Below are 20,668 nucleotides of genomic sequence, written 5' to 3' on the forward strand. Positions count from 1 at the left end.
AATTTTACACTTAACAAATACTTAAAAAGTAGATGAACAAGTAGCTTTAACGTTCAGGGTGTTAATATTTGAAATTGGTCCACTTTAATTAGCTGGATCTCAGAGACTTTCATTTTTCTCTGGTGAGTATCAGTGATCTAATTCATTATCTTCTTGATTATGAAATTAGAAGTAAGTTTATTTATTTATTTGAATCAACCAAAACTTATTTTTTAGCATCTATTCTTATTTCAGAAATTAGTATGTGTGTATGTGGAATTTACTTAGCAGCTCCTCTTAGTGACATTTGTATGATCTAATTCAAGAATCTGAAGTAAAGGTTCCACATGACTTACTTGCATATGATGCAGCTATTTTTAATGCCACATTGAGATTTTTAAAAACAAGAATGTACCTTTTTGATGGACTAGACATTCATTTTTAACACATAGACTCAAATAAAGAGGAATTTCCTTAGAAATTGAGTATATTTTTTTTGTACTAGAGAGAAAGAATTGGGTACAAAAGATTTAGTGGCCTTTAATTAAGAGTCAATCAGTAATAGAACAAACTATGAAACTACATGGAGACTCAGTTCAAGCCTGATTAATTCCAGATGTCAAAATAAAGGTGTGTTTTATGTTGATAGTTTGCCAGCATGTGCAGCTTTTAAAGATAACAAATAAGTCACTTCAAGCATGTAATTTCTGCGTTAGTATATTTCTTTTCTTTCCTGCTTTATATACTATATTTAATCTTTTAGGTACTTTTATAAGTACTTTTTTGATGAGAAAGTATCTAAAGTACTCAAAGCAACACTCAGTATTAATGCTAGTTACTTACCTTTCTGTAGTATCTATGGCTAGACAAGTTCCAGCCATGTTAATTATCCTCACAGAATTCCAACTTTTTGACCTATCAGGCCATAGTAGTGGGAACTGACTTCCAAACTGGAATGGCTAAAAGAATTACAATTCCTTTAGTTCAGAAATTAATAATATACTGTGATCCTTGTAACAAAACTGATTTCTTTTTAATTAAGCCTGGTAAATGACTTAAAAATGGACTGAAATGAAAGAATTTGGCTTTAGGATTGAATTATTTCTTCTATCTATGTATTTAAAAGATCATTGTGAGAGTTTGGCGGGAGCAGCTCAGTGGTAGAGCATGCACTTAGCATGTACAAGGCCATGGATTCAATCCCAGCATCCAAAAAACAGAAAAAAGTTGAGATTTACAGGTACTTGTTTTTCAGCAAGAGTGCTAAAGTCATTCAGTGAGAAAAGAATATAACCCTTTCAATAAATGGCATGCACACAAAGAAATCAACCTGAACCTACCTCATATCATATACAAAATTAATTCAGTATGGATCAGAGATTAAATGTAAACAGTAAAATTATAAAACTCTTGAAAATGAATGAAAATCTTAGTGACCTTTAGTGAGGCAATTGCTTAGCTACAGCACCAAAAGTACAAGAAGGAAAGGAAAAATACAGGTAAAGTGACTTCATCAAAATGAAATGTGCTGCAGGTCAAAGGACACTATCAAGAAAGTAATAACTTTTTATTAGCTATAACAATCTCCCCATGAGAACATGGTACTCTCAAAGACTCTGAGAAGATGAAACATAAGAAGCAATCCGTGGTGCAGAGCTCTAGTTCCTATCTCATGTATGTGAAATGATCAGGATATTATAACATCAGCATAGTCTTTAGCCATATACAAACAATAGGTTGTGTGTTAGCTGGTTCATTTCCTACCCCTAACCTACAGAAGAGCCAGGCTTATAGGAGGATGTACCTTCAGGAGGAAACAGCACTAAAATTATCCTGAGTCAAGAGAAAAGATCCCAATAAAAATACTTTGGAGTTTTTAAAAGAGAAAAAGGAAATTTAAATCTACAGAATGGAAGAAAAGCGGAGGATTTCACTCAAATGGTATAAACACCTGGCTGGGAAGCGCAGGGTCATGAATTCAATCCCTGATACCAAAAAAAAAAAAAAAAAAAACCAGAAGAAAAAATTTCAAATCATACATTTGATAAGGACTTAGTTTTCAGTGTGTATAAAAATTCTTACAACTAAACAATAGAAGGACACCCCAATTTAAAAATGGGCTAAGGATTTGAATAGATATTTTCCCAAAGGTATAGAAGTGACCAATGAATGCATGACAAAATGTTTAACATGAGTAATTAGGGAAATACAAATTAAAATTACAATTTGGTACCACTTCATGCCCACGAGACAGCTATGATTTTAAAAGTAGACTATTGGCGAGGATGTGGCAAATTGAAACCGTTGGTTTTGCTAGTGGAAATGTGAAATAGAACAACTACTATGGAAACAGGCCAGCAGTCCCTCAAAATATTAAACATAAAATAACCGTGTGATCCAGTTCTACTTTTAGAGAGAAGTGAACTCATGTTCACATAGAATCATGTAAACAAATATTCATTGTAGCTTTATTCATAATAGCCAAAAAGTAAAAGCAAACCTACATGTCCATCAACTGAGAAATAGAAAAATGTTGTGTATCAACACAATGGAATGTTATTCAGCTATAAAAAGGAATGAATTACTGTTAATTCTACAATTTGGGTAACCTGAAAAATATTATCTTGTGTGAAAGAAGCCATGTAGGCCAAATATTTTATGATTCCTTGAATAAGATGTGTCAAAAAGAAGCAAACCCACAGAGAAAGAAAAAGATACTACTGGCTGCTAAAAGACAGGGTAAGAAAAGGGGAATTGCTACTTTTAATGGGTTCAGTTTCTTTGTGATGTAAAGATTCTGAAACAGTGATTGTTGCAGAACATAATATATTAAAAAGTACGAAAGTGTACATTTTAAAATGAATTTTATTTTATATGAATGGTGTGTTGTGGTGGATTGACAACTGGTGGTCAGCTTGTAACAACCAGCTAAACTGAATCATTATGGTGCTGTGTGTGGATGGCTCACCTGAGGATTGTTGCCAACATAAAAAGAACTGACTAGGAAGAAGTGTGTTGTTGGTTGTCTGTGGTGTTGTTGGTTCTCCTGTTGCTGTTGGTTCTCCTGAAAGAACTTGTCAGTCTTCTTTACTGGTATGAACTTGGCTGTTCTCATCATCAAAGGGACTTCGTTGTTGCTGAGAATGGCTTTGGGGGAGCTCTGGTCTTTACCACTCCTTGGCTCTGGAGGGGAAGATGGTGTGCGGCTCAGTCGCCAGGGGAAGCTTGTCGGGCTGACTTCCTAAAATGAACTCAGCTGTTACCATCATCAGAGGAGCTCAGGATCTCATTATCATGAGGATAGCTGTGGTACTTTTCAGGAGAACCCTGGTCCTTACTTTGAGTGTTATTTCTTGACTCCAATATGGAACCCTCAGCCTGCTGGCACAAATCATTCACCCGAATGGCATAGACGTTCTAGCTTCCCCCATTACCTTTGGGCCCTCCCACTGCAGATACATGAAATAGGCTTGCATGAGTCATTGTCCTGGACTGTAGGTCTTCAGTTGGATTCATGCAGGACATTGTCATGAGACCCAGGCCTTAGCTGGATTCTTGGGTCTTAGTGTGGACAGATTTCCTGCAGTCTTTTGTGTTTGACTCTGGATGATTATTATAAAATGCTATAAATTATGTGTCCTGTATGTAATTGTTTTCCTTGCAATTCTTGACTACAGCATGTCAATTAAAAAATACTAAAGTGTTTTTGAAAGAAACATTGTGTACCCACAATTAAAATGAAAGGTGTTATACTATGTTAAAGACTGAGATTATGAAAGATTTCCCAAAAAGAAAAATAGTTTGGTACCATTATAACCAATAAAAACTTGGTCAACTCTGTAACTCCTAGAGATTTAAGAGAATGGTCTGTATTGTGATTTTCATGCTGGAGAAAAATCAGAACAATCAGGTAATTGCTCACAGCCCAGTAATATGGTTGGTGGATATGTTATACAAACTGAGATGATAAAAACAAGTTAGCTCATCCAAGCAAATCACATGTATTTCAGAAACAGCAGGGAAGTTAGAAAACTAATATATAGTGGGGAGGAGTAGGACTGAAAGGATGTGATTTTTCTTTTGTAATGTACAGTCTAACAGCAGTTCTCCCTAGATTTGTGCTAAAATAAGAGCATTTTCACACATTTTAATTGCTCTGTGATAACAACAGTGTGAACTCCATCCCAAACATTTATTATCTGTTTAATTTTGCCCTAATTTCAGTATAGCAACAATTCACCTTATAAATGGGAATAACTGTCCATTTAGTAAAAAGAAATCCCTTTCCACATTGCTAATTGTGTTATATGTTTGTATAATAAAGTATTAATAATAGAATGCCCTTTTGTATGTCTCAATTTTTAAGCTATATAAATAAATTACCATTCTCAAAGTAGCATTTTTATGAGCTGGAACCCTGTTTTCTAAATTGGAACATTAGTTAAGAATAAAGATAGATATTGTAATACTTTTTATCAGGATTTTAGATGGTATGTTATACTTTTACAGAACTTGTTGCTGTAATATTAGTGTAAAACCTTGTAGGACTATGGTTAAGTGCATTTTAAATGAAATTTATGTAACTTAGTAACTATTAAATTGTTACAATTGTCTTGCAGATCTGTCATTTACTCCATCCTTTATAGTGATGCTACAGGACAAAGAGGAATGGATAAAAACATTGGTGAACAACTCAATAAAGCATATGAAGCCTTCCGACAGGCATGCATGGATAGAGATACTGCAGTAAAAGAATTACAGCAAAAGGTATGTGATTCTTCAGAAGGTTGTTCTTTATCCTAGTAAGTAAAATCTGAGAGAGCCTTTTGCAACTGAATCATGTTGATAATAAAGGGAAGGAAACTCCTAACCAACTAGATGTCTGGTATGAGTTTGTGTTCTCTAAAGTTGAAGAATGAACTTTAGTAACAGCAAATATTAACAGCAGAATATATTTACTAAGAGAAAGAATGCTTCTGGCTGACAGACAAAGAAGTCCCAAGTGGGTTGCAAAAGACATTGTGTTTTCTAGGAACTTCTATAAAGTAAAACCACAGAAAGTGAGGCAGGTCTAAGGTGTGGAAATGTAAGAACTCACAAGATAGGCATGTGGTGAGACAGAACTGTGGCCAACCAAAGTACTAATTGCTGGGGTACAATTGATTAAATTGGGGACAGATGGGGAAGCCAGCAAGGGAGCACCTAGCAAGCCGGCATGCATAAAGAGCAGTGTGAGTTAGTGATTCCTGGCTTCCTCAGGGTGATAGAGACCTATTTAGAATATGAGTCCCTGAAATTTATCCTTAGGAAGTATGTGGGTGCATTTGTTTGATTTTTTTTTTTTTTTTTTTTTTTTTTTTTGGTCTTGCGGTCTGGCGCATAGCCAGATGTGTGTGTCTCCCCAACAGTTACAAGGCAACTGGTCTTCTGCACTGGCTGTTTCAAAGGCCTAGCCCTGTCTGACTGCCTATAATATTTCTAACCCAACTCAGTTACCTGATACAGGTAAAAACTGGAGAATTAGTTATTAAAACACACAAATGTCTTAATGGATGGAAACTTGAGATTCTTATTTGGCCTTTTAAAGAAATACTGTGATGTGTGGAAATCGTTGACTTGATATACTCATTTTAAGTTGATTGTGTGAATGATGCTTTATGTATAGCTTTTAAATATCAGTGTTTACTTTGTGTATAAGGAGGAAATGAATAGAAAAACAATTGATTTTATGACAGACTAAAAGAAATATCACTGACCGAGCTAATTTACTTTTGGTTCCTTTTTTATTATTTGGCTGGCATGAAGACTGCAGATCTTAAAATATCTTAGTATTACATTTGTTATTACTTTATGATAGTTTTCCATTATTTATGACTTAAAATATTATATTGAATTCTGTATGACTTACTAAAAGTTTCAGCTTTTAAAAATTATTCCTGTGTATATAACATTTCTGTTTAGTGTTTTCAGTGCCCACCAAAGGAAAGTAAGTTGGGATATGACAATTATTGAATCTAGTAGTTCAAAAGCTCGTGTCTTTTACTGTTCTATGGTGAGACCCTTATTGATCTGCAGCAAAATGAGAGACACAGGGATAATGCAGTGAACTTCTCATAATATCAACTTTATTCCACTTAAAATTCTGTTTTCTTAGATGATTTGCCCCATGTGTCCATATTATTAAAGATTAGATTTTTTTTTAACATACTCATCTGTGAAATGATGAGAAGATTGTTTCTTTGTTTATTATCATTGCTTGATAGTGTTTCAAGGGTCCCCATTTCCACCCACACATTCTGTAATTCTTTACAACTGGCAGGACTCAGCATACAAACACACTTATTGCTAAGATTTATTACAGTGCCATGGTAAACATATATAATCAGATCATTCATGGGAAAAGACATCAGTAGAGTCTGGAGGAAACTATTTTTAGTCTTCTTATGCTAGACTTTTAGTTCCGCTTCATACATTACATCATATGTGGAGAACATAAGGAACTCCATTTGGGCATGAAAATTCAGGGTTTTAGCATGGCTTGGGGGCTTAAGCCTGTAATCCCAGCACTCTGGAGGCTGAGGCAGGAAGATCCTTCCGGGCTACAAAGTGAGCTCAAGGCCTGCCTGAACTGTGTAGTGAGACCCTGTCTCAAAAAAAAAAAGTTCAGGGTTTTGTTTAGGTTTTTTTTTTTTTTTTGATAGATCAAAAGCTGGTTGCTTGCATAGGTGTACCGTGTCAACCAGAATTTCAAATTTAGAAAACAGATTAATCCTAATCTCATTGTACGGTCTAAGTAGATTGGCACATCAGTTACAACCTTATCACTTAAGAAATGTTTTTAAAAGCCAAATTAGTAGAATCTATTCAAGGACAAAATTGACAAATAGGCCTTCCTAAAGATAACAGCCAGAGCCCTATTATGTTAAATTATTCCTCCACTGGCATTTGAAAGTCAGGATCTTTGGGATTCTTCTCTTGTTTTACAAAATACTTCATTCTTTTGTTAATAACTGGTTTTGTGAGCTACTTCATTAGAAATGGGTAGGAGGAAGAATAAGTGATAGACAGAGCTTTTGAGATCACCCAATTTAGAATTTTAATTTTCTTTTTATTTCAAGTTCATATTTAAGGCATAATCACTTTTGTTTAAAAAAGAAACTAAACAAAAATAATGCTTAGCTTTTGTTCTGCCTGTTTTGTATTTAGATTCATTTAAAAAAAAAATTCTTGACAGTTCCATAATGGAAAGTTTAGGAAACAAAGTTAGAAAAGTATATCATTTAGATGTTTTCAGGGTAAAGCAGAAACCGAAATTTCTCTAAACTCTTACTATTCTCACAGGGCCCAGGAGTAATCAATTGGTAATTCAGCATATTAGCAGCATTAGTAGAAGCCTTTGTTCATATTAGCATATATCCCAAAAAAAGAAAAGTGAAGATTTTCTGTATTTAGTTTTCATAGTTGTATTTATTGATAGATGTATCTTAAAAAAACACTTACCAAGTTCCTAATATGTACTGAGCCCTTAATGAAGTTTTTAGAACACTAAAAACAAAACATCATTTATATCCTTAACGAACTTTTCAAATGGGTAATAAAAAAGATTATTTTATTATATAATGAAAGATAAAAAGATCAGTGGATAGTGTGATAGTGTAACAAGTATTACAATAAAGATTAGTGAGTCAGGTCATGAGCTCAATGTGAATTGGCATTTTTGCTAAGATTAGGAGAACTTAGCAAACTAGAGAAGAGTCCTACAAGTAAAGTGAACAATATATATTAAAAACTAAGATCCAGAAGAAGGTATGATCCATTGAGTGTATCATGAAGTGATTCTGTGGCTCCAAAAAGAATCACAGAATATTGTAGGAAAAGAAGCTGCAGATTGATGATAGCCCAATTTTAAGGTATGTGGCTAAGGAGTTTGTACCATAGTTATTAAAGGATTAATACATGCTTTAGAAAAATTACATAAAGATAAGTAAGATACAGAACAATGTACAATTCAATTCAAGAAACATTAAGAATATATTTTATGCTAAGCAATGTTCTAAAAGCAAGGAATATAAAAATACATGGTGGCTGTCCATTTGTATTTGTGTATCAATATATGTATAATATTCATATGTTACTGTGTATCTACTATAACTGTATATTATGTTTTATATATATGTCAATTTTAAAGGAAAATGATTGGCGATCACTTCACACAATCAAATGAAGACCTATATTAAGCATTAAACATGAATTAGGGATTTTTTTTAATAACATTTCCTCGTTAGAGTATGTAAGTTAAAGGAATATTTGAAGGATAGATAGGGTGGTGTGACAAAAGGAAAGAAAGAAGGCCAACCACTTGGCCCCTACAGACTTGGAACAAAGAAAAAGCAGTTGCGAGGCATAGGAGAAAAAACACAGGGAACACTAAAATTTTAAACAATAGGCATTCAAAAGGGAATTATTAAGGAGACAAAAAAACAAAACAAAACAAAACAAAAAACCCTGAAATTTCTAGAGGCCAGTTAACTAACCTTCTGTCCCTAATTTTACTGGCTTTCTCTGTCTTTCAGATATCTGTATTTTCCTCTCAGCATGTATTACTTTGACACTTTATCTGCTTTGTCTCCTGAGTAAGAAAGTGAGCACCTACAGAGTCTAAGACTTTCTCTTCACTGTTTTGTTTACAATACTTAGCATACAAATACCCAGGTATTTGAAGGACAGAGAAAGCCAGTAAAATTAGGTACAGCAGGTCAGTTCATTGGCCTCTAGAAATTCAAAATATAGGTTACAAATTGACTTCGAACAAGGAAACAAGTACCTGTTCATCTCTGGACTGGAAGGAAAAATAAACATAACCAAATAAAACCCCAAAATAACAAAAAACACATGAAGATAAGCTTGTAGATTACAGGAGTTGGTAGCAGAGATTTAGGGGTTTGTCATGTAAGAATCAATTTTTTTCCATAAAGTGTGAGGTAAAATTACCTGGTAAAGGAGGTGATTTGTAAAATATTCTGAGGGCAGTTGTTAAATAATTGAAATATCTTCAGTTTAAAAATGGAAAAAAAAATGTTGCATTTAACTTAAATCATGGTTTTTTGTGTTGTCAGGTTTTGGTGATACCACTTCATGTATTTATTGGTCATTGTTTTTAGTGGCTATCTCGGTATAAGTATTGGATAAATCCAAATCTAAGACTAGGGGATTAAAGAGACATGAGCAAAAAAAAAGGTGGAGCCAGGTAGAGTGGCACATGCCTGTGATTACCACACTTGGGAGTCTGAGCCAGGAAGATCACACTGAGTTCAAGGCCAATTTGGACTGCATAGTGGGTTGAAGGCCATCCTCCAATGCACACTTAATGAGAATGTGGCTCCAAAAATGAAAAAAAGGGTAAAAGGACCATAAAGTGAGGTTCTATATCTGATTTATCCCCAGAAGAGTCCTGTGTTCAGAGGTGGGACTTTCTGAAGGCTATTACATCTCAAGGTCACTGTACTCCATTGATGAGTTCACTAGCTCAGTGTCCTATTAGAGAAGGCAGGCCTGGTTGGGAGAAGTGGATCACGTGAGCATGTGGCCTGCAAGGGTACCTTTCTGCCCCTGCCTCTTTGTGCTCTCTTTGCTTCCTTGCTTAGCAGCTTTCTTTTCTCTGCCATGCCCCTCTGCTGTTTTTCTGCATTGTTTTGGAGCCAACCAATCAGGAACTGAAACCTCTGAAACTGTGAACAAAATAAAGCCTTCTTCCTTTACGTTGTGTATGTTAGTTATTTTGTCCCAGTGACAAAAAGCTGACTAATATAGATGGCCACAAAGTGCATATAAAAATGATTCAAAGTATGTACTTTGAGATATAAACTGAATGAACAGAAGCCAATCTAGGACAAGACTAAGATCAAAGAAAAGGTTTATGATTGAAATTTCCATAAGGTATGAAACTGATTTAGAAATAAAAAAGTGTCAGTAATTATTTGATGGTTAGGATCCTTTGTCTTCATAATGTCATAAAAGTAGGTAGCTGCATTGGGGTTGAGGAAGTCAGGTCTAGTTTGTGACTAGTGCACTTCTAGAATGATGCTAGGAATGGTGACATTTAGAGAGGCTGTGTGTGAAAGGAAGAACCAAAATTCTTTTTTTTAAATCAGTGTGTATTTGTAATATGTAATAGTAGCATTCATTTGTATGAATTGGTACATATATGTAACATATCTTGATCAATTTTTGAAACCTCTGTCTCCTTCTTCATTATCTCCCCCTCATGCAGTCCAAATCAGCATCTCCAAAAAGTCTTCTTTCTTCTTTTCCACCGTCTCTTCTTTGTTTTACTTGTTTATTTGTATTTTAGGTTTCTCGTATAAGATAATGTGGAAAAAGATAAGCAATGTGATACTTACCTTTTTGTGTCTGACAACATTATGGTCTGAAGTTGCATCCATTTTCCTTTTTAAAATGACGTGATTTCTTCTTTATGACTAAATAATATTCCATTGTGTTTATATACCACAGTTTTTGTATCCACCCAAGAATGGAATAGCTAGGTCAAGTGGAATTTATTTAGTTTCTTTTTAAAAAATATTTTTTAATCTTTTTTTTTTTTTTTTTTACCAGCGGTCAAACTCACAACCCTACCCTTGCCAGGCAGGTACTTATGCTGCTGAGCTAAATCCCTGGCCCCTCTTATTTTAGTTTTTAAGGACTTTCCATACTGATTTCAGTAGCAGTTGTACTAGTTCATGTACCCATCAGACATTATACATGAGTTTCTTTTTTTCCCATATTCACAACAGCATTTGTTTTTGTGTCCTTCATGATAGCCAATCTGACAGGGACTTACACTTGTATAATTGTTTCAATAATACAAACCAAATATCCAAATGATAAAATCCAAAGAAATGCTTAAAAAAAAAAAAAGTAGCATAGATATCATTCCCATAACCGGTAAAGAAAAAAGTTAATTTTATGAAAGAAACAAATGAGATCGAAGTATCAAACAATGTCAGAATAGCTTCATCATTAGACTACAGATCATGTAGAGGTTAATATCTTTAGCAAGCTGGATATCTCATTTCAAAGTAGGGATAACTATATTGTGCCTTAGGGATACAGCTTATAGATGCCTTTGTAATCTTCCTACATGAACCTGTCTAATGTCCCATCAAAGCACAGGAGTTGGTCAGTGGAGTAGGATATGAGAAAACAAAAAGGTAATGTCTTAGCTCGTCATTGCTGCTCTGGCCTTATCTATTCAAAGTTAGATGAAAAAGTCATAACCAAACCATTTAATTACACCATCATCTCTCCTGACAATGACTTATCTTCCAACATACTACTCATTCTCTTACTTTGAACAATTTGGGAAAAACAAATGACCAGTCAGAAAATGGTGAAATAGACTGAACAGACACTTCATAAATGGGCAGGATGTAGTGGCAGGCACCTGTAATCCCAATAGTTGGGAGGCTGAGGTAAAAGCATTGCTGCAAGTTTGAGGCCAGCTTGTGCTACATAGTTTTCTAACTTCTATAATGTGTGGAGAGCACAAGTTCTGAAGTCAGATCTAAAGTTGTAAGTTCTCTCTCTGCTACTTCCAACATTTTCAGTCTTGTCAGCTGGAAAATGGATAGTACATCATGAAAAGTAGAGAGTGTTGATTTTGGTATTAGAAATTACTATTTTTATCTAATTTGGATATATTGAACTTAAGTGATACCAGGTCAGCCAGAGAAAAATTATCAGCAAGCAATTGAACTATGATTTTTGAAGTAAAGTACCAATTGGAAATACAAGTTTGGAGTCATCTGCATAGACCTGATATTTGGAGTGGTAGAAGGTGGTACAGATAATGAAAACAGAGCAAAAAAATAGAATCCAATGGAGAACCTTAGAGAAGTTGCCATTCTGGTGGTAGAAGAGGCCTGAAGTATTATTCTGTAAATGGAACTAGCTTCCCTTCCTAAAGTCTTAAAGAGTTGGTCTGTTAAGTGACATTACCTAGATAGCAGACTAGGAAGTTCCCCTATAAAAGCATCAAATAAAGATTGGATTTTTAAAATGTTATAGAAGATATAAAATAAGAGATTTGCAACAACCAAGTGAATGCTCAATCAAGAAAAAAACTTTCAAAATGTAGGAAATGGTGTAGAATTTCTTCTTGTCTTTGTCCCATCACCTTCCCAGCATGGTATGTGTAGTTGGGAGGAAATGAGCCAATCTGTTTGTTCCCCAAAGAAAGAGACCTAGCAGAACTTGTTTGAAGCGTCCAGGTCTAACTATCTGTAGGCTGCCAGAAAAGTGTTTTCTATTTTGCCTGACTATGAAAGTAGAGTTAAGAGTGGTGGCATAGTTTGGGTTTCAGGTTAGAAAGTAGTGTTCATGTAAACTGTAAAGGAAATACAAGCCTGCAAACATTTGGGGATAAGAGATTACATAAGAATAAAGAAGTATGCTAGAACATCTAAGGCCCCAAGACAAAGCAGGTATAAAATTCTGTGAGAAATTTGTACAGTAACTAGAAAAAAATACACTTGGCCTGACAGGACCATGCCAGAAAATATCTGAAAAGTCTAAATACTCTACAATGCTTTCATCCACTTGAATGGTGTTACACAGTCTTGATATGTTTGATGCTATAGCATATGAAGTTATATTCAAATATTTCAAAGAAAAAGACACTATGGTAACAACTATTAAGTCGGGTTATTTGGTGGTGAAGCACTAGGTTGCTGAAAGTGTCATGCTTTAACCTGTATTATTATGTTGTTGTGCCCCCTTTTATCTCATCCTCTCCCTTATTCATTAAAAAATTACTTAATTAAAAAAAAATCAACCAATAAAAAATGCTGCTGGATCTGTAGGGAAAAAGAAACCCTTTACAACTGTTGGTTAGACAGTAGACTAGTACAAACACTGTGGAAATCAGTGTGGAGATTCCTCAAAAAAATTAACATAATAAGGAAGTCCTGGCCAACACAGATAAGCAAGAAAAAGAAATAAAAGACATTGAAATTATATAGCAGGAAGTAAAATTACTTGTTTTGTTGACATGGTCTTACCTGTAAAAAAATGCTAGAATACATATACTGACACATAGCTATTAGAATAAATTCAGTTAGAGGATACAAAATCAATGTACAAAGATTCTATACATAAGCATTAAGCAACATGATAAGGTAAAGAAAATTACAATAATAGCATCAAGGAGAATAAAATCTTAGAACCATAATCGAATAGGTGGCAGACTGACTTGTTCTGATTTAGAAAAGAAGGAAATTCTTACACATGTTACAACAGGAAATGTTGAGGTAGTATGCTAATATAAGCCAGTCATAAAGGGAATAAAACGTGGTATGGTTCCACTGTCAGGTACCAAGAATAGTTGGATCCATAAAGACAAAGGATACTTGCTGGGGTCTGAAGGGGAGAGAGTTAGTGAGGAGTCGGTGTTTAATGGGAACAGAATTTCAGCTAAAGAATATGGAACAGTTTGGGAGAGAAGTGGAGGCAATAGTACCACCACAGTGCAAATGTTTGCTTTTTACCATGGAACTGTATACTTAACACTGGTTAAGGTACTAGATTACATTTTATGTATATTTTGCCATAATTTTTAAAAATACTTTATAAGAGTTGATTTAGCCCATATTCTCTTACTAGCCATGTTGTATTTCTGTTGATGTATTCACCAGTATGTACAAACTCACCAGCGTTTTACCACTAGCTGTCTACTCTCGATCTGTTTTGTTTTTAGTCTTCCTCCTGGTTGGCTGCACTTTCAGACTCGGTAGCAATTCCTGGAGAAGTTAATAGGTGATAGCCATTTATGTGATTTCTGTCAAGCAAAGGCATCCAAGAATTCTAAGTTGACAAAGGATGTAGATAAAGTGAATGCATTATTCTTTAAATATTTAATTTCAAAAGATTTGTGCTTATTCAAACAAAGTAAATCAAGATGCTCAGAATATAATGGGATAGTCTGGACACTCACTCCTCAATGTTAACATATTCCCACCAGCTTGGACCACTGGTGGTACAAAAGAATCTAACCACTTTTTATAAGTCTTTTTTTTTTTTTTAATTTTATTTAAGGACTAAAAAAAAGCAGAGGAAGGGTACAAGTTATACAGATTTACAGAAAAAAATACACAGTAGGAAATCACTAGTTAATGGATTACATATTGTCATCTTAGAAATAATTGTTCAAGTCACAAAATTAAAGCTTGTAAAGTGGACAGTGAGACTGCAAACAGTTCTGTTCAATGATCCAACAAAACTCAGTGATATCATTATCTATCTTATACATACATGCAGTTATATCGTTTAGAGCACTTTTCTTTTCCTCTCTTTTGTACAATGACAATTACCCATTTTGGGTTTTGTTGCTCCCACAGTTCTTATTACTTTTTTGGAAGGGAGTAGAACCAAATGTGACATAACAGAACAGAGTCAATCAAATCAAAAGGGTGGGCATAATAGATAATGTAAAAGCATAATACAAGGTGATCAACAATGGTTAAGATAATGCCTCCCGCTATCTCTAATAGAATTGCCTATATCATCAATTATAATAAAATTGAACAAAACAGTAAAAAACAAAACCGACAAAACCAAAACATTGGAGACATTATAGGTCTTCAAAAGTAGATAATAGTCAACGAGGATGGGCGTTATAATGAATCTCACTATCTTCACAGCTGTTTCTTACACTTTCGAACCTGGTACTATCAAGCAAAACAGAATAGGGGGAAATCAGTCAAAAACAAGATGGTGAGAGTAAAACAGGGCTTTAAATCAAGATAATGGAAAGTCAAAGTGGGTTACTACAATATATCCTATTTTTTATTTATTTTTCCCTTAATTAAAAGGATAAAAATAAAAAAGTAAATAATGAAGTGGAGATTGAGATAAAAGAGGGCATAACAGCAAAACAGCGCAGATCAAAACATAACCATTTAAGCAGAATAGTGTTTCACCACAAGATAATCCTGACATAAAAGTAGTTACCATATTGTCTCTTTCCTTGAAATCTTTCAGTATAACTTCATATATTATAGCATCAAATATATCAAAACAAAGTAAAACCATTTAAGAGAATGACAGCATTACCGGGTATTTAGAATCAACCAACAGAAAACGAACAATGGTTTCTGTATAATCTCCTTGTCTTTAAAAGTTTTTGCTTATACTATCATACATAATAAAATCCAATAAGATACAACCTGTTTAGATCAATGGAGACAGAAGAACAAAAGCTTGATGAGACTTCAAAACAAGATGATACTAAATCAGTTTTACCTATTAAGATGTCATTTTCTCCAAAATAGCTGTTCCTATCATCCAATCTTCTCTGCCTCATTTCTGTTGAGCTCTTTTTCTGTCATTAGTTGTCAGTTTGTCTTCTTCATTTTGTTTTCTGCTCCATTCATTGTGGCCTCTCTGCCACTATTTCTGGATTCTTTGTATTTTTCTTTTTTAGAATATCCTGTAGTATTCTCTGTAGAGTTGAATTGGTGGTTGCAAATTCCCCTAGTTCCTCTTTATCCTGGAAGCACCTTGTTTTTCCATCAATTTCCAGGGATAGTTGTGCAGGATATATCAGTCTTGGCTGGAGATTATTATCTTTCAAAGCTTGAATTATTTCCCCCCACGCTCTTCATGATTTGATGGTTTGTGCAGAGAAATCTGCTGTAATTCTGATGGGTGTTCCCTTGTAAGTGGTCTGATTCTTGTCTCTGACAGCTTTTAATATTCTGTTCTTGTATTGAATTTCTGGAATTTTTAGTATTATATGCCTGGGTGTTGCTCTGTTTGGGTTGTAGGTGGCTGGGGTCCTGTATGCTTCATACAACTGAGTATCTACCTTTTGCTAAATTAGGAAAATTCTCCTGGATTATTTCTGTGAGTAGCTTTTGTAGTTCATTTGTTTGTGTCCCTACTTCTTCTTTTATGTTCTTAATTCTTAAGTTATGGCTCCTCTTATCATCTTCTAGTCTTTGTATTATTGCTGTTTGTTTCTTTGTTACTTTTAAGAAGTTTTTCATTTCATTCTCCCATATTACAAGTCTGCCCTCCAGTTCAGATAGTCTGTCCTTAGTTTCTTTCAAGCTGTTATGCCAATTTTCGATAAAGAGTTTTTAGTCTCCTGGTAGTCTCTTTGAACCTCCTTCACGTATTCTATGCTTTCTCTATTTTCTCCATCAAACAATTCTCCCCTCTTTTTCTGATCTTCCATTCCACCATCTGTTTTTTCTTGGGTGGTGCTTAGCATTTCTCTAACTATTCTGTTTATTTCTAGCTTCAGGTCATTAATAACTTCATTCCTGAACTCGTCTATGAGGCTCTGGAGATAGCGCTTTATGTCTATTGGTGTGGTGTCCGCTATTGCCTGTTTCTCAGGATTGGGGGCCGAGGGGCCTTTCTTGTTGCTCCCTCTTCCCATATTCTTTGTTCCTTATATATGCAAGCGTATAAAGGAGTCCCAGCTTCCTTTCTTGTCAGCCACAGTCTGATTGAATTGCGCTGGCTAGGTGTTCCCGCCCGCCGCAGCATACCAGGAAGTTGCAGATCAGGCAGCCTATGCGAGGCCCGCCCCTCCAGGTCACCCTCAGGCTCTGGGATCTGGGTTGTGCTAGCCTACTGGGTCTCAGCCAGCAGCGTCACATAGGCTAGGCACTGCTCACCAATCCTGCTTGAGAGGGGGATACGTGGGTGAAGTCGCCCCGCAGCGCCCTGCTCCCCAAAGTCTGCCCAGTCCCAGAATGTCCTCTGTTGGAGTCTCCCAAACCGTGGGAAGAGTGTCAGTTTCTCTCATTCACCTCACCGCAAGTCAATGCACAGCTCCCCGCCCATCCTGTTTTCAACTCAGTTCGCAGATTCCCATTCTTAGAGCTTCCACGCGTCTCTCTCCTTGCCGAGCAGCCGCCGTGCGACGGGAAACCCAAATCGCGGCTTCCAATGCCGCGGGCTCCAGCTTCCACACTGAGGCTTTTCTGTTCCTGTTATAGCACCAGGATTGCACTCCAAGTTGGTTTCTCTCAGCCCAGTTGGTTCTTGGGTCAGGAGGGCATATCTCCACCTGCTCACGACTCCTTATTCCGCACCATTCCTAAGTTCCAAGCTGGTTCTTTCAGAGAGCCTCCATAGCTGCTGCTATCTGTCCGCCATGTTTTCCCGAAAGTTCCAGTCTTTTTACTAATAAAATTAATAAAAAGCCACCTGATGAGACAGTCATGCAAGTTCAAGCCACCTGGCAGCAACACACAAATTACAGTCCCATTGTGACTAATGTGAGACATTTTTAGCAGTTATAGATAAATCCTTTCAGAGAATGTAAGTCATTATTTTTCAGAAATGGAATCAAGAACTGGGGCTGTTTTGTTTGAGCGTGTGGTTAGCATGCATGAGGCCCAGAGTTTGGTCTCCCACAATCCTCCACAGAAAAAAAAAGTTTATATAATAATGTAGTATACTACTTAATCTGTTGCCTTTTTCTTTTTTATTTTAAGACATAGTTATCGTGTGTTGCCCAGGCTGGTCTTAAAATCCTGAGCTAGAGCACTTCTTCCTCAGCCTCCCACATAGCTAGAATAGTACACACATGTGACCATGTTGAATTGCATATTCCTTTTTGTGCAATATGTAAGCATTTATATGTACCCGCACTAAAAGGTCTTCTGTTTCAAAATAGAGGAATGTTACAATCACATCAGTCTCTGACACACAAATTTTAATAAGTTTGCAGAATAAGATTATGATATAAGATGATGGAGTTGGCTTGATCCCTGAATTAATTACTATATAGGATCAACTGCTAAAGATTACAATTACAAAAAGACCAAGACATCAATACAGTGTTAGTTAATATAAAAGGTAACTTCTCTGTACTAAAAGTCTAGAAGCAAGTAGGCCAGGACTAATAAGGCAGCTCTGCCATCTGTAAATCTGGAATCACAGTGGCTGCTTTACTTGTTACTGTTCCTTTGCCAGTGAAAAGAATGGAAGAAATGGAGAGGAGACTGCTTTCTTTTAATGATACTGTATAGTATTTGTGCAGATTACTTCTCTTCATATCCTGTTAGGCAGTTCTTAGTCCCACAAGCACACTTTGTAGTGAGGAAAGCTAGTAAATATGTCTTCTAGCTGAGTGATCCAACTGAAACTGATTGCTAAAAGAAAACATGAGAATGGATATTGGAAATAATAATCTTTGCCGTATCTTTGGCTGACTAGGCTGATGTTGCCTGGAGAGTTTCACATATCACAAGATCCCACAATGTGGAATTACTTAATAAATTTTATTACTTACACCAAATTGCTTGTCATTGATTTCTGCCACTGTTCTGTAGAAGAAAGCAGATATAATTAACAAAGACTTAACTTCTTTTGCTTTTTAACCAACTTTCCAAGGGAAGAATTAGTAATAAAATAATAACAGCATCTGACATATTTTTAAATGATCAAGTTATAGAAAACTTTCTGCAGCTGACCTTTTGTCCTAAGATCTGTTGCATTGTGTAATCAAAAAATATAGTCACCTTTGTTACGAAGAAATTTATGAAATAAAATTTGTCTCCTTATGTCCAGTCTTGAGTAAAGAAAAATTGTCAGTCTTTTGTAGAAAGGAATAAACCTTCTTACTTCTAGAATAATTTAGATGGTATATTATGCTGCAAGTTACTTTTTTGTTGGTTGTACTAATAAGAAAGGCAAAGGATGCATGCTATTTAAAACGGATCAAATTTGCTGAACAAGAAACCCTACTGACCACCCAGTAAAGATGAGGTAAAAGCTTTTTAACAGGCTAAATTTGACTATACTTTTTTTTTGTCATAGATCCTCTATGGTTTTTTTTTTTTTTTTTTTTTTTTAACAATAAAGTTACAAGAGACTTGTGTTGTCAGGCTGCTTTAGTCAAGAGCTATTATTGACCTATCTGACCTAAATTCTTAGCCTCAAGGTTTATGTTACCTCTAAAAGCTTTTAAATCATGTTTTTATGGATTACATGAAGGCACAAAATACCTTTATTTAATTGCTACTATTTTTTTGTAGCACTTTTTGTTCACGTTCCCTGAAGAAGTGAATGACCTCATTATACAGAGATTTATATTTTCTAATTTTTTCCCCATCGTTCCTCAACAACAGACGTGCTCTGTTTAAAGTGTTGAAAAGGTTAAAGCATTTCATTCTGGTTATTTGGTTGGTTGGTTCCGTTTTGGGTTTTTTTTTTTTTTCCCTCTCTCTACTGAAGCTCCTGATACTAGAATAAAGGTACTTGTGGTAGTATTCAACTTAAGCCTTATTTTTTTATAGTACATTATTAGTATTTAGCCATAGAGGTGTTCTGTATCCATTAAAATTTAAAGTATTTGTAACTTTCCCTTTAAATTCTTATTTCCAGAAACTTGTTTTGTCAAAACTTTTAAACAGATACATAGTATAATATGTCAAAGAAAATTTATTAATAAAATACTGTATGTTGTGACATATTTTAAAATGCTTCAAGCATCTATGAAATGCACTAAGTTCTGGATGTATAGCATTAAGCAAACAGACATACTATCAGCTTCATGGAATGGCAGCATTCTAACAAAGCCAAAACTAATCTTATAACTGTGATTTAGTTAACTTGTAAAGTATCAAGTAAAAAGGTTAACTGCAATTAGAGTGTCTAATGGGGACTTGATATAACTAGGGAGACGTATCATCTTTATAAAGTGATTTTTGAAAGAGCAGGATTTGGGGATTTTCTACATACAAGAGCCTACACTTTAAAGACACACTGATCTAAAAGAATTAAAAGTGTGGGGCTAGGGATTTAGCTCAGCGGCATAAGTGCCTGCCTTGTAGGCGTGTGGCTGTGAGTTCGATCCCTGGTACCAAAAAAAAAAAAGAATTAAAAGGTAAGGGAAATAAAGAGTGTAAAGAGAAGAATCATGACTATGTAAAGACTTAGAGCGCACATTAAAGACATTTGGTTCTTCGAGACTAGTAAGTCATTTGAGATATCTTGAGTTGTGTGCAGTTTTAACAAGGGAGAGAAAACAGAAAAGTACAGGATCGGGGCTGGGAATTTAGCTCAGCGGCATAAGCACCTGCCTTGCAAGCAGGCAGTTGTGAGTTCGATCCCGATAAAAAGGAAAAAGACAAAAACAAGAAAATTACAGGATCTTATGATTAAATTTGCATTTTGTAAAGAACACAATGGCCACAGTATAGAGAATTAACTGAGAAATTTAAGAAGAGCAGTTAGGGTACTGCAGTAGTCCACGAAGGTTATAGTGGCTTGGACTATAATGACTATATTGGAGATGTAAAAATTCAGTATATTTGAGATATATTTAAGATTTATATTGATACTTGGTAATGGATTGGCTATGTATACAATGAATAGATTTCAAAAGTTTCTGGATAGTAGTGGCATATAGTAAGGGAAGAACCAGATTTTGAGAGTGAAAATGAATGGTAGTTGAAGAGAGAATGTTTCTCAATAATAGTTGGTCACATAGAGCTACAAATCAGAGGGAAACATCTCAACCAGGAGAAATTGAAGTCACTGTCACATAGACAGCCATTGGCATGGATGAGATTACCTGGGAAGAAAGTACACACCAAAAGGAGGGACTTTTGAGAGCTAAATGATTCATATGATATGCCATAGCAGGTTAGGTTTTGTGGTCAGGCAAACC

The 20,668-nt window shown here is 35.3% G+C and overlaps 1 protein-coding gene across 4 annotated transcripts in view; it reads left to right on the forward strand.

The window, feature by feature from the left end:
• The window catches only part of Tank (TRAF family member associated NFKB activator), a 98,075-nt gene that overhangs the window by 39,211 nt on the left and 38,196 nt on the right, over positions 1 to 20,668 (forward strand). For all 4 annotated transcript variants that reach the window (XM_063259154.1, XM_063259153.1, XM_063259155.1 and 1 more), the window contains exon 2: positions 4,599 to 4,746. In XM_063259154.1, coding sequence (XP_063115224.1) covers positions 4,648 to 4,746 — 99 coding nt within the window. In that variant the 5' untranslated portion in view covers positions 4,599 to 4,647. The remainder of the gene's footprint in view (positions 1 to 4,598; positions 4,747 to 20,668) is intronic.

This window comes from Cavia porcellus, unplaced genomic scaffold (assembly GCF_034190915.1).
Source record: "Cavia porcellus strain 051 isolate PalLab524CR breed Dunkin Hartley unplaced genomic scaffold, mCavPor4.1 scaffold_12, whole genome shotgun sequence".
NCBI classification, from domain to species: Eukaryota; Metazoa; Chordata; class Mammalia; order Rodentia; family Caviidae; genus Cavia; species Cavia porcellus.